The following is a 13,583-nucleotide window of genomic DNA, read 5'->3' on the forward strand; positions in this document are numbered from 1 at the left end:
TAAGTTCCTTTCATAAAAAAAATTGATTTGGCTTTGAATTAATTAATCATGGGATCTAAAAAATACTCCTGCAGCCGGAAAACTGCATACTAAGCAAATATCCATTTGCCTGATTGGATTTTTAAATTAAATTTATTTCAATAACAATAGGTTTAACAAGGACCTAGGTTTGCTGCTACAGGGAGGGCAATGAAGTGTGTTTTTAGTCAAATATTAATAGCCAAGTATAAAATCAATAAATTTGCCAAATCTGATCAAAAAAACTATTAACCAGCAAACTACAACAATTTACTTATTCTCCATGAGAATAACAGGGGAATTTAAAATTTACAATTTTTTGGAATTTTCTCTACAACTAATAACCGTAAAAAACACTTCAATATACTAAATTATTTGTTTTAAGCTCTTTAAAATGGTTTAAAGAGAAATTGGAAAAAATTATGTTTTGAGGGCCAAAAATAAGAAAACCCGATTTTTACTCCATAAAACCCTGTTCCCAAGGTTCGATCAACTGGTTCGCAACTATCCTGCCCTACATCTTTAATTTCCTCAAAATCGGACAAAAATAACTCAAGTTATCGTGTTCACGGACAAACATATATATATATATATATACGTGCCACCTGTGGGAATAACTACTTCCCTATAGGGAAATTCGCTAAAAGGTCACCAGTTGGTTAGACAGTGACGAGACCAGAGCTTGGATTGTTCAAAAACTTTCAAAACTTATAACGCTAAAAAGTGCCATTGACATAGATACCGTAAACACATAAAAACACAATAAAGCAAAGGTAGACTGAACAAACAATAAATCCAATAAAAAATATGATTATGTAAAATAATATTTTTATCAATTAATTTTAAAAAAATCCATTGCAGGACTATAAAAATAAATAAATAAATAAAATAAAAATGCCTTTTATTAGCAAAGCTCATCAGTAAAAACTGTTTTACAGGATGACTCTTATTGATTAACTAATCCTAACTTAAAACTAATGACAAAACAAAATACTAGTCAACCTTCTATTTACAAGATTTTGGCTATTTACAACTATACATTTTCTTCAGCCTGGATCTAAAAGCTCTAGGTTGTATTGAAAAGAGATTAAATACACCTGAGTTACAAAACATACATAACACAAACAGTCCTCAATTGTATGAATGTAATTTACAAAACCAGTTTGGACGCAATCCAAGGAGAAATCATTGAAGGCCTGCTTAAGATTCAGACCAGGAGTGGAAGTGAGGACAAAACTATCAGTCATACCACTCTCACCTCACGTAAAGTCAAAGAAAATCTACATTGTGATGTTAAAAAACCAAAGGATGAGTACATAACACCTTCCTCAAAACCTCTAAACTCGGGGAGCGAGATGGTCTAGTAGTTAGAGCGTGGGACTTCGGTTCATGAGGTCTCTTCCTGGTTTCTTCTAACATTTTTTAGGTTAAGGCCTACCTAATGTATATATAAGCTGATCAGCTGTTGGGCCGTTGTTTCATTGTTAGGTTGAAGTGGAGGAGATGAAATTGTTTCCCCTCAAATCAGATAAACTTAATCGATCAATAGTCAAAGGTTCAATACAGTACCAGCCTTTGGAAGTCAAGGCGGCTAATTCACAAAAAAAACCTTATATTAATGTATTATGTTCTTTAACCATGCAGTTCAAGTTTACAACTGAAACGTCTGAAGACAGGATATAATGAGGATAGGAGAGTTGACCTTGGTATGACATTGAACAGGCAAAGAGTCAGCCAGTGATATTGTATTTGTATAGTTAGGAGTCGTCTGAAAGAAATGAATCATCAGTTTGAACAACAATGCCTCTTAAACAAAAAGCCTAATTTCTTTGTCTCTACACACACCACTTTGAAGTATACTAAATCTCATTCTCTGTTAAATTCGTAGATAAATATTATCCCGATTTTTGATTAGGCTATAATTTGAATTAAAAAAAAACTTAGTTCAATTTGAACGACAGAGATGAGAGAGTGCTGCTTTATCAACTCTTGTTTTGTTACATTCCAATTTCCAACTGCTTAATAATTTTAAATTGAAAATGTACTTAAATAGATCTTTCAATTATGTTTACATTGATTTAAAACTAGCTATAGGCCTAGTTAGTCTATACAAATTTGTATTTTGTATTGTCAACGATACAAAATACTCCCTTAGTAGATTTCTCATCCAATTTGAACGACAGAGATGAGAGAGTGCTGCTTTATCAACTCTTGTTTTGTTACATTCCAATTTCCAACTGCTTAATAATTTTAAATTGAAAATGTACTTAAATAGATCTTTCAATTATGTTTACATTGATTTAAAACTAGCTATAGGCCTAGTTAGTCTATACAAATTTGTATTTTGTATTGTCAACGATACAAAATACTCCCTTAGTAGATTTCTCATCCTTATGGAATAGCTGAAGACAGTTTTATTGTTAACTCTGCACGGTGCACTGTAGAGGTCGTAATTGTTTACAATTTGTTTCTTGTTATTTCAGTAATTTAAAACCTCATAAAACGATGTAATCATAAACAATAGCTCGTCCCCTAGTTATATAACCAAACAGTAAATAAAAAATACCCCTAAAATAATACAAACACAATTTCGTCGACACTAGCGATCAGTGACACCGGACATGAACTAGACACGAAAAACGGAGCGTAAAAATTTCCAATGGTAACGGGATAAGAAGTCTACTTGTGTTGGTTAAAGTCTATGGTATTATTATAATCAACAAACATTCTTAGTAAAATTTCTCTCAAATAGCAAATAGTTATTCAAAATGTGTGTTTCTTAAAGTTCTCGATATTTTGCACAGAAAATATAACTGTCAACAACCAACAGAATTTGCGTCTAATTCACTTACAGTGCAGTATATCGTCTTCACCAGCTGTGCTACTGTGATATCAGTCTAGCATCCAGATATTAGCTATTATATTATAAAATTATAAATTTCGACTTCCATTTTTATGTATTACAAGGGAGTATGTTTTATCTATGGTATTACGACGGGGGCGCGAGCTCAAGTTGCGCATCTTAATTGGGCTCAAATCTTATTTCCGAAGCAAAACAAAATCCGCAATAGGCCTACCCTTTGTATTTCAAATATTTAAGTGGTTTACTGCTGGTTTACTACTATTCATTAGATGAACGAAACTACTAATTTACAATAAATAAAGTTTGTTGATTTAAGACCAACTACTTAAGAAAATGATACTACTCGATAAGAAGATGAATTAACAAGGAGACCCATTAAGATGCCTAGGTGATGAAATAAATACATAGGGCGACACAAATATCTCACCTACAACAACTTGGCCAACAACAACAAACAACAAAGGTAAATATAATGTTATAAAGTAACAATGTTATCGTTAGTCTAACGACATCCGACTAAACATTTCGTCTGGCGACTTACTGTTAATTACTGTACTTTCATCGCAATGTTGAGAGACTCTCGAGACATTACATAATGAACCATCCTTCCTCAAACCAAATTCTGCCAACAGTATACTGATTTCCCCGAAATAATGCTAAAAATATCCGATTTCCCCAAAATATCTAAAATACCCGTATCGGGTGCTTGCATCGCTATAGTCATTTTTAACGTATTCTTTAATAATAAAACATAAAATAAAAAGAGTTTGCTTTTCTCATAACAGAGCAAATTTGGACGTATGAAAATCAAGGAAATTCAATTTACATAAACTTATTTAGTATGCTACTAGAGTTGAGCCCATGCTGGGTAGGCCCAAGGTTAGTAGAGAGACGGAAGACTACAAGATCGCGCCACTTATCCTACACTCATCCTTCACTCATATTTGGGTTAAAATACGCACATAGTAGCGTCCCCATCTTAAATAATTGATAATTGGTAGACCTAAACCGCGAACGGATATTAGAACAGAAACGGCGTGATAATCGATGGTGATAATAAGCTCAAGCAAATGACGTCACTAGCCCGACTCTACGAACAGCCTTAACGGCTGGTTTGGACGTTTTTGACCGTTTCATGTAATAATAATACAAACATGTTTACTTCCTGACCAGTAACGTCATTTGTTTGTGTTTATGATCCATATCATGGTGGAAGGAAAAAACATAGGTGTGCTATTCCCGTCATATGCTGACGTCACCCAGATTGCAAACAATATTTAGAAAAAAATATAAAAATAATAACAATCAAATCAAAACCAATATATATTGTATATGGCGATACAATCAGCTGATTTTTTGTTTGCAATCTGGGTGACGTCAGCATATGACGGGTAGCACACTTATGTTTTTTCCTTCCTCCATGGATCCATATTGTTTCTATTCTAATATCCGTGGTTAAAACCTTGTTTAATTCAGAACAGGTGTTGTTATGCTAAGAGTTTGCATTTTTCAAGAGCGTCGGCCATAAATATCTTTTTTACACAGCCTGATATAAGTTATATGAAAAATCAACTATTTGTTTAGCCTTAATATAAAACTGAATATATCCCGGAAATTGAGTAAAATACCCACATTTGGCAACACTGCTAACACCACCAACATAAGTGACGCGCGACTTTTCTTTACATTTGTTTTACAAGAGATAATACAGATTTACGACTTGATAACAATGATTTACGACGTAACAGTAGCCTACTGTTCTACTTCCATTGCCAACCAACCCGCTTGTAAATCTTCCTGGTTGTGTTAATAAAAGTCAATGATTACACTTACGACATAACCACTAGCGCACTAGCCAGCATATTACTTTCTTAACTGCTTTTAATACCTTGCAAAAATCCTATGCCAAACTATTAGTGTAGGTAAAGTCATGTTCAACCTTTAAATATTCCATGGTTAAACATTTTATACTTTTTTATTTGAAAATTAACGAAAAAAGGGTCGTGCCAAAGACTTTACTTGATCATCTTAGCTAGAACACGGTTGAAAATCAAAATAGGACACCAGGATTCAATCCAGAAAAGAGATACATCCTTTCAAAATTGGATAAATATTACAAGAAAGATATAACTTCAGCAAAGTAGCCTAATTAATAGTCCAATGTAGTATTTAGTAAACTATTAAAACATAATACAATCTCAAACCATCATAAATACTATACGCTACATATTTTGCTGAGAGACTTTAAAATGCTTATCAGTTTGGCTCTCCTAGAAAAATAGTACGTTAACAAGCCTGCAATGGAAAATGCAAACGGGTTATTAAACTCACTCGTTACAATCAAGACCCATGTGATTTGAGGGTCTTCTTTAGTAGAATAGAACACAGAAGAAGAGTCCTATTGTAGTTGAGGCTTTGAGAGCTTTAACTAAGCTTTCCTGTAGACTTTTGCGCATCTATAACTCTATACAATACACAGTGTAAGATATGCACCTAGTTTTACATATATGTTGTACGCTATAAAAAGTATCTTGACAGTAGCAAATAATTTCTAGTCACACTTAATCGTAATTTCATTCATTGACGTAAACAAATTCTCAGTAAATTAAAAAATATAGTATGCTTCCACGCTCAAAGTAGACCTCTTAATCTGGTCTTTGGGAGATGACCACATTGTTTGAGCTGTCAAAAATACTGGCCTACGTTTCGGATGCGTTGTAGCAATATCGTTGCCAGAAATGCTGACGATGATATATCAATATTGTAAAATGTAAAATCTGACTAAGTTTGAGAGTATCCAAATCCAATAGACAATGATTTGAGCACTAACTTCGCAGTTTAAAAGAACAAATAACAAATAGTAGAACAACAATTATACAACTAACAAATAATTGAATAGTTTCATGTAAATTATTGCAGAAGTGAATAAAAAAATGTTTAGTAAATATATGATTAAGACGCCGTAGTAACCCTTGGTCTCTGATTATTATTCTAAAACGGTCACTATATATCACTTTATCAGCATTTTACAGTCACTCATGTGTCACCAGAGTGATAAGTGAAATTAAGTAAAGTAAACATTATAAGAATGTCGACTCGGGCACGAATACCGGATAAGACCGATGATTCATCGATGGAATGTAAGCTCAGCACAGGTATGTGGCAACGGACGCGGCGCCTCCTAAGATGGCGTCAAGTCTGTAATCCACACTTGAGAATGGTAATTTTAATAAGTTGAATGTTTTAGAATTATGCGGAAAAATAAATATCGGAAAGTTTTACAGAAATGTTTCGCTTTGAAAGTAGGGGATTCCAGAATCTTTAGAGAGTAGAGCCAGTTTACAGGATTTATTTGAGAAGGGATGAAACAAACACGAAAGCTATTTTGTGTCTTCTGTGATGTCAGAAACACGTATGTTAATTCTTTAATGACTTAATTTTTTTGTCCAGGAACGCTAGGCACGTTGTTTTTCACATTACTTCAGGCTAGACTAGGGCCGGGTTGCTTCATTATTACTTACATAGATAAAATTAATTATGGATTTGGCAGGATCTAACCACTAGACCAGCTCGCTCCACAGGGACTCTAAGTTTACATTATTTATCAGATTAAAGTGGACATTTTCCATCAAGATAAGTGAAAAACAAAGTTTTCACATCATTCCGGCACCCAATCAGACCTATTACTCAGATGAGAAGTTATCATCGTTGTAAAAACTTAGCTTTTACAGTACTGATCGTGATGAAAATTGTCCATAATAATCTGTTCTGTTTACCGGCGGGAACATTATCTTCTTGACCAACAACGTAACCTCATAGAACTTCGTATGTTAAGACTGCAATACTGATATCACAATGGCACTGGAGGTGCAGACGATAAGCTGTACATGAATCAGAGCAGACGCAGATACTGGCAGGAATATCTTCTTTGCCAACACCGTGACCTCATAGAATCTCGTATGTTAATGCTGCAATTCTGATATCACAATGGCACTGGAGGTACAGACGATTAGCTGTACATGAATCAGAGCAGACGCAGATACCGGCGGGAATATCTTCTTGGCCAACACCGTGACCTCATAGAATCTCGTATGTTAATGCTGCAATACTGATATCACAATGGCACTGGAGGTGTAGACGATTAGCTGTACATGAATCAGAGCAGACGCAGATACCGGCGGGAATATCTTCTTTGCCAACAACGTGACCTCATAGAAACTTGTACAATACTGATATCACAATGGCACTGGAGGTGTAGACGATTAGCTGTACATGAATCAGAGCAGACGCAGATACCGGCAAGAATATCTTCTTTGCCAACAACGTGACCTCATAGAAACTTGTACAATACTGATATCACAATGGCACTGGAGGTGTAGACGATTAGCTGTACATGAATCAGAGCAGACGCCAGTCTTTGAGTAACAGTCTCGATTCTTGAGTGTGCCTTATTTGCACCGAGATACCCGATAGTAAGTGGCTAAAAGCTGTTTATGTACCTATAGATCCAAATCACATTACCAACATTTTTAAAATTAAAACTCAAATAGTTGATTTTTTCAACTGAAACATAAGGATGGCGATTAGGTATGGGTGAATGACTTGTGTGATTTTGTTGTACTCGTACTAATCCCAACCCATCTGTTTCTTTCGCTAGAACGACTTTGTCAAAGGCTATTAACGATCAAGGGCAACTGGGTCCACTTTCGTGCTATAAACAAGCTCATGAATTTGATTCATGTTATAACTGACAACCTTCTTGTGGTTCGTTAGTCTATGCTTCTGTCTAATAAGTAGGTGGGTATCTTCTAGCACCCATTCAGCGCTACTCAGCTACCAACATAAAAACGTCGAATGCACAAATAAACAGTACAGTCCTAACTGCATTAGCCCAAGCTGAATTACAACACATAAAAAGCTACCTTAAGGTTTATTCGGATTAAAAGTGAATTTTTTGTGAAAATGTTGGTGATTCGACGAAGTACAGTGCCTTTTCTTACACTAGTTACAATCTTTAATACTCTACATCAAATACGAAGTCCACATTTATCAAAATATGTATCATCAGGACAGTACGTAGATACAGATAGTCATGGATGATAACTTCCTAAAATGGATAAATATAAACATATTACAGTATTGTACAATTGTACAAGTTTGGGGTTTATTTTCAATTCAGATTCGTAATACAAATTCTCTTCCACGAAAGAGCAGAGATTTTCTTTTTGATAATTTGAGCTTAAATTACAGGAGGAACGCACGAAATGAATTTAACTTGCACCTGTTCGAAGAATTGGCAAAATTTATAGGTTAGAATATCATAGCGGTTAGTTATAATGACAATGACCTTAATTTACGGAAGTAGACAATCCACTGCCACCTCGATATAACAGACGGTCATTCAAGGTCGTTAGGTGTAGAAGGCATTGACAGCAACACTGACGTCAACAATATTATCTTAACGAGCCTGTCTTATCCTAAACTAATGCATTTCGTCAACAATAGCATTACAATGTCTATGTAATGGGATCTATGTATTGATGTTTACTATTTATTTTTAGCCATTTACCGCTTGAAAGCCATTACAAACAAATCGATTCTTTGTAACCTTTCACGTGTCCTTTGATATTATTACCAAAGTTGATATGGGAACAGTGTAAAGTTTACTAATAAGTGCGAGATATGGTGTTACACAAGTGCATTATAACGTAACCCGGTATATTCATGAAAACAAGCTTAAAATTTAAAAATCTCAATGAGATGTCTTACTTTCGCCAATATCTTCAGTGCAGGAATACAAGATCTGCACCATATTTAACTCACATATGCTTTGTTATTAGCTATACATGAATCAGAGCAGACGCAGATACCGGCGGGAATATTTTCTTTGCCAATAACGTGACCTCATAGAAACTTGTACAATACTGATATCACAATGGCACTGGAGGTGTAGACGATTAGCTGTACATGAATCAGAGCAGACGTCAGTCTTTGAGTAACAGTCTCGATTCTTGAGTGTGCCTTATTTGCACCGAGATACCCGATAGTAACTTCAGCAAAGTAGCCTAATTAATAGTCCAATGTAGTATTTAGTAAATTATTAAAACATTATACAATCTCACACTATCATAAATACTACGCTACACATTTTGCTGAGGGACTTTAGAATGCTTATTGGCTTATATATTTGAGGTCTGTAAAACATCGTTTCATTTCTTATAACACTTTAAAAGCACAAACTATTGACAGTTTCAAGTTATGATTACGGTTGAATAATAGTATTTAATGCAGGCTAACTTGTAAACTTTTACAAACTAAATAAAGGTATATTTCCAAACTACTGCGTATCTTCTGGAACTGTTATCTTCTGGAACTGTTATCTTCTGAAACTGTTATCTTCTGGAGAAAGTTAAACGCACTATTCGAAATTCAGTCGAAAACAAGCAATACCGAAAATAAACGGATATCCAAACAAGTTGTGGATTTTATACTTATATGATGAACAGACCTGCAATACCCAATGCCAATGGTATAACCAACCGGATACTTATTTTCTCTATACCTGAGTCACAGTGTTTTCTCAGAACATGTGGAAGTACTGTCTACATTTAGCCTTCCCAGCACATAAAACCGGTTACTTCTGTACCATATTAAACTCACTCCCTGTAGATTTCATTCTTATGAGTAGACTAAAGGAAGTTTCGTCCAGTTAAGTGAGTGAATGTTTGTTAACTATATTTTTCTTGTTATTTATTCAATTTAAAAACTAGTTTTCGACAAAAACGACGATCATATATATTATGCTTGTCAACACTACCAGACCGACAAACTACTACACGGGCAAACTACTACACACCGATAAACTACTAAACAGACCAACTACACCGATAAACTACTAGACCGACTGTTATAAAATTGTCATCGATGTAAAGCCCCAAGGTTGTACAACAATTCAATGACAATTTACATACAAATAGATTCTTATGCATTATTATGTGTATGCACAGATGTAAATACTTCGAAACGTCGATGCAAGTCGATTTCAAATAAGTATAAGCGTATCTTTTCAAATTAAATCATTAAGTTACATAATTTCTTAGCACTCTTCAGCACTACTTACGCTGTACCAGGTAGCCCAGGAAATTTATATACCTTACCTGAATTTTTAAAAAGATTGTTTTTTTTTTAAATAAGCAGTAAAATTAGTTTTTTGTTCTAAAATTAATTATGGATGCGTAATTTTATGCGGCAGTTTGAGATCTACATTATAGATTTTTGTCTTACGCGTCCTCCGTTGGGAATCACGGATATATCAGCTACTTTAGATGGTAAAGTGTATTTTCTATGTTCACAAAATATAGACTCTAATTGGTAAAGTGTATTTTCTTTTCTCCCAAAATATAGACTCTTAAAAAAAGACACTATAACAATGGCTAAAATACAGCTAAGCCATACGTGGCATCAAAACCTCACATTTGGATCTCACAAGTATATTTTTGTACAATAATTTCCTGTTTTCGTTCACCTAATCGCTGCAGTTAAGAACATGTGCTGAGGATTTCCCCGTGTCTGTTAAAGGGGAAATTTAATCCGGCCATCAAATGCTGCTTGGTCTAGGATTTCAAATACTTTTAATGATTCTTCATTTAAAACCTCTTTAAAAATACAGCATTTTAAATTTCCACTTGACAGTGATTTACTTTAATTTGAACATAATAAAAAAAATTTTTAAGCATAAGCATCCTGGTTCAGTATACTAGAGATTCGTACACCGTTTATAGTTGTATTGTTAAACTATAATGCGATGTCGATCAAATTATGGGTTCGATGTTCTTGCGATTTTATCATAAGAGATACAAATTACAGACGTAATACGAAATTATATAAACATTTCAATCATTGCTAACATATAAACCTTGAGTCTACAAAACAAAGACAGAACACATATATGAGATATCATACGGACGGGGATTTCAAGTGAATGTATCAGAGTAAGTCTCAGAATAAATATATCAGAGTAAGTTTCAGGCCGAACGAATAGTTTGTCCGATTTAAGTTTTTCCTGTTCTTCTGTTTTACCAAACCGAATTATATAAACATTTCAATCATTGCTAACATATAAACCTTGAGTCTACAAAACAAAGACAGAACACATATATGAGATATCATACGGACGGGGATTTCAAGTGAATGTATCAGAGTAAGTCTCAGAATAAATATATCAGAGTAAGTTTCAGGCCGAACGAATAGTTTGTCCGATTTAAGTTTTTAATGTTCTTCTTTTTTACCAAACCGAAACATTTTTCCATACGCTAGTAGGGAAACTAAAATGTGACAAATTCGAAAAACAGCTGTGGGATGTAGCAGGCACCTGGGCCAGGAGACATTGAATTATCGATTTCCTCAAGAATTATTTGAGATGGGGACGCCACCTAGGTGCGTATTTAAACTCACATATGAGTGAAATTTGAATGAATGGTGAGAGATGATCTGTGTAGCTTTGTTACTGACTAAGATCAGCTGTTTCATTTGTCAGGATTTACAGCCCATTCATGAGGAACAGCTGTGTTCGGTTTCGAGCCATCAAAAAGCTATTGACTTTTCTCAGGATCGAACCGGCGACCTTTTGATTGTTGGCGAGCACTTTAACCACTCAGCTACAGAGCCAACCATTCATATTACATCGTACAATACAGCCTATATGACCAGATCATACAGGATATCCACAAGATCGAAGGAAAAGAGAGACGAAAAGTAAATGTATTCAGAGACCAAATCAAAGAAAACCAACACGATTGTTCTACAGCTCCGGAAGGAAGTTATCCCAGCGTACGTGAACCACAATCTAAGAAGACACGCTCTCCTTGACGTACTCGGATATTTGAGTAGCCTATCGCCTTTCACTGATTCAGAAGTCGAAGTATCAACACCGTTTAAACAACGTATTTAAATTGTTTTGGTTATCTGTTACGTATTGATCATTATAGTATCGAGAGTTCTAGTGTTCTAATTATTTAATTCCAGAAGATATAAGGGTTTTGATTGTATTGTGGTTACGATTCAATGTCAAAAGATTGATTAATTTTTTGCGTTATTTGTGTACATTTTTTTATTAATTATCAAATAATCATAAAACTATAGATTTTGAGTCTTGGCAAATTATTTTGTTTACAAGACTAACCGTGAATATCTGTCGAATTTTACTAATCAATTTCAAAACTGAATACGGATTTTAAATTGTGAAATTAGAATGACAAGTATAGGTACTGGAACCACTTCCAACTTTATAATAATGCACAATTTCTTCACAAGTTTTGCTTTTGAACTAAAATATGTTATCTAGGTTACGTACCTTATACAGTCAAACAGTTCTGAATCCAGTCACTAAAGGACGATGCGCATTTCAGAGCTTTAAAGCCCTATCTTCAGGTCCATGGATACTTATTAATTCATCTTGCAGATTCGTCAATTTTTTTTAAACATTAAAAACTCAATTTGTGAGAAATATGCAATTTGTGAGTCAGGATCTATAGCCGGCCGGCACATGTACCTGTATAAATGTTGAATTATGTGCTAGTGTTATGTGTTCTTAGTGTTTAAAAAAATTTTGACAAATCTGCAAGATGAATTAATGAGTATCCACGGACCTGACGATAGGGCTTTAAAGCTCTGAAATGCGCATCGTCCTTTAGTGACTGGATTCAGAACTGTTTGACTGTATAAGGTACGTAACCTAGATAATACTTTGAATAACAGTTCAGGAGGCAAAATAATGAATAAAATATGTTATTGTTACTTGAATGTTAGAGATTAATACAGCCTTCGTTTGCATTAACACAATAGTTATTTGTGTAGCTAGTGCGCAAACTTGCACTCTTTGCGCTCGCGTTACACATTTTTGTTCCCATAGTTACTATAAAGCATATGAATAACTAGTCTTACAAACACTATAAGCAACACGTTTTAGCTTAGTTTAAAACCAAGCGTTGAATGAAAAATAATACTCAAAGTCTGTGATTCAGCCTGTGAAACGCTGCAACAGCTGATCGTAGTCGTAGTATCGTGTTGCCAGCTTATTTTGGAGCGTACGTCTTATAAAAGGGCACTGTTTTTGGTCGTTTGATTGGAATACTGGAGCGCACTCGCAAACGGCAAAGTAAAGTGAATGCAGCAAAGTAAAATGAGTGCGGAAAAGTAATTAAATTCAGCAATTAGCTACTTTGCGTGCTACAATCAGTGCAAGTAAGCCAGCTTTGTCAGGTAACTGTACGAAAATAGTTTTCTTTTATTAAGATTTGTCATCATCATTACTTCGATGCGGCGGCGCACTCGTAAGCGGAATAAGGATATAAGGTGAGTGTGGAATTAAGTAAGATAAATATCTGTGTAGTATTATTTAGATTGTTTTCCTACACTCTAGACATTTCTATTAAACTTTACGAAGGTCTGTTTCTGTAGCCAGGACCTATTACCCCAACGGAATTGTACAGGAATAATGTCTAAATATTTTTAGATCGAACTGAACGTAAAACTACGTACTAAATTATGTAGTTGCTTACCTTGTCCCCGCAACTTTGACACGATTCATCACTTGACACAAAATCATGTTGACACAGGATAAAAACAATCACACACAAGTGAGATAATACTGGCGACATTGTGATGGTGTGTGCACCTTCGCGATTGTGGCAACACTGACTCA

At 34.7% G+C, this 13,583-nt stretch overlaps 1 protein-coding gene across 1 annotated transcript in view; it reads right to left on the reverse strand.

Annotated features, from left to right (window-relative positions):
* The window catches only part of LOC128987914 (vascular endothelial growth factor A-like), a 22,802-nt gene extending 9,219 nt beyond the window's left edge, over positions 1-13,583 (reverse strand). Inside the window, exon 1 of the mRNA XM_054409005.1 lies at positions 13,441-13,583. Within this exon, the coding sequence (XP_054264980.1) occupies positions 13,441-13,539 (99 nt within the window). The 5' untranslated portion in view covers positions 13,540-13,583. The remainder of the gene's footprint in view (positions 1-13,440) is intronic.

Source organism: Macrosteles quadrilineatus, unplaced genomic scaffold (assembly GCF_028750875.1).
Source record: "Macrosteles quadrilineatus isolate MER2022 unplaced genomic scaffold, UCM_ALF_1.0 Scaffold_2__2_contigs__length_208266976, whole genome shotgun sequence".
NCBI classification, from domain to species: domain Eukaryota; kingdom Metazoa; phylum Arthropoda; class Insecta; order Hemiptera; family Cicadellidae; genus Macrosteles; species Macrosteles quadrilineatus.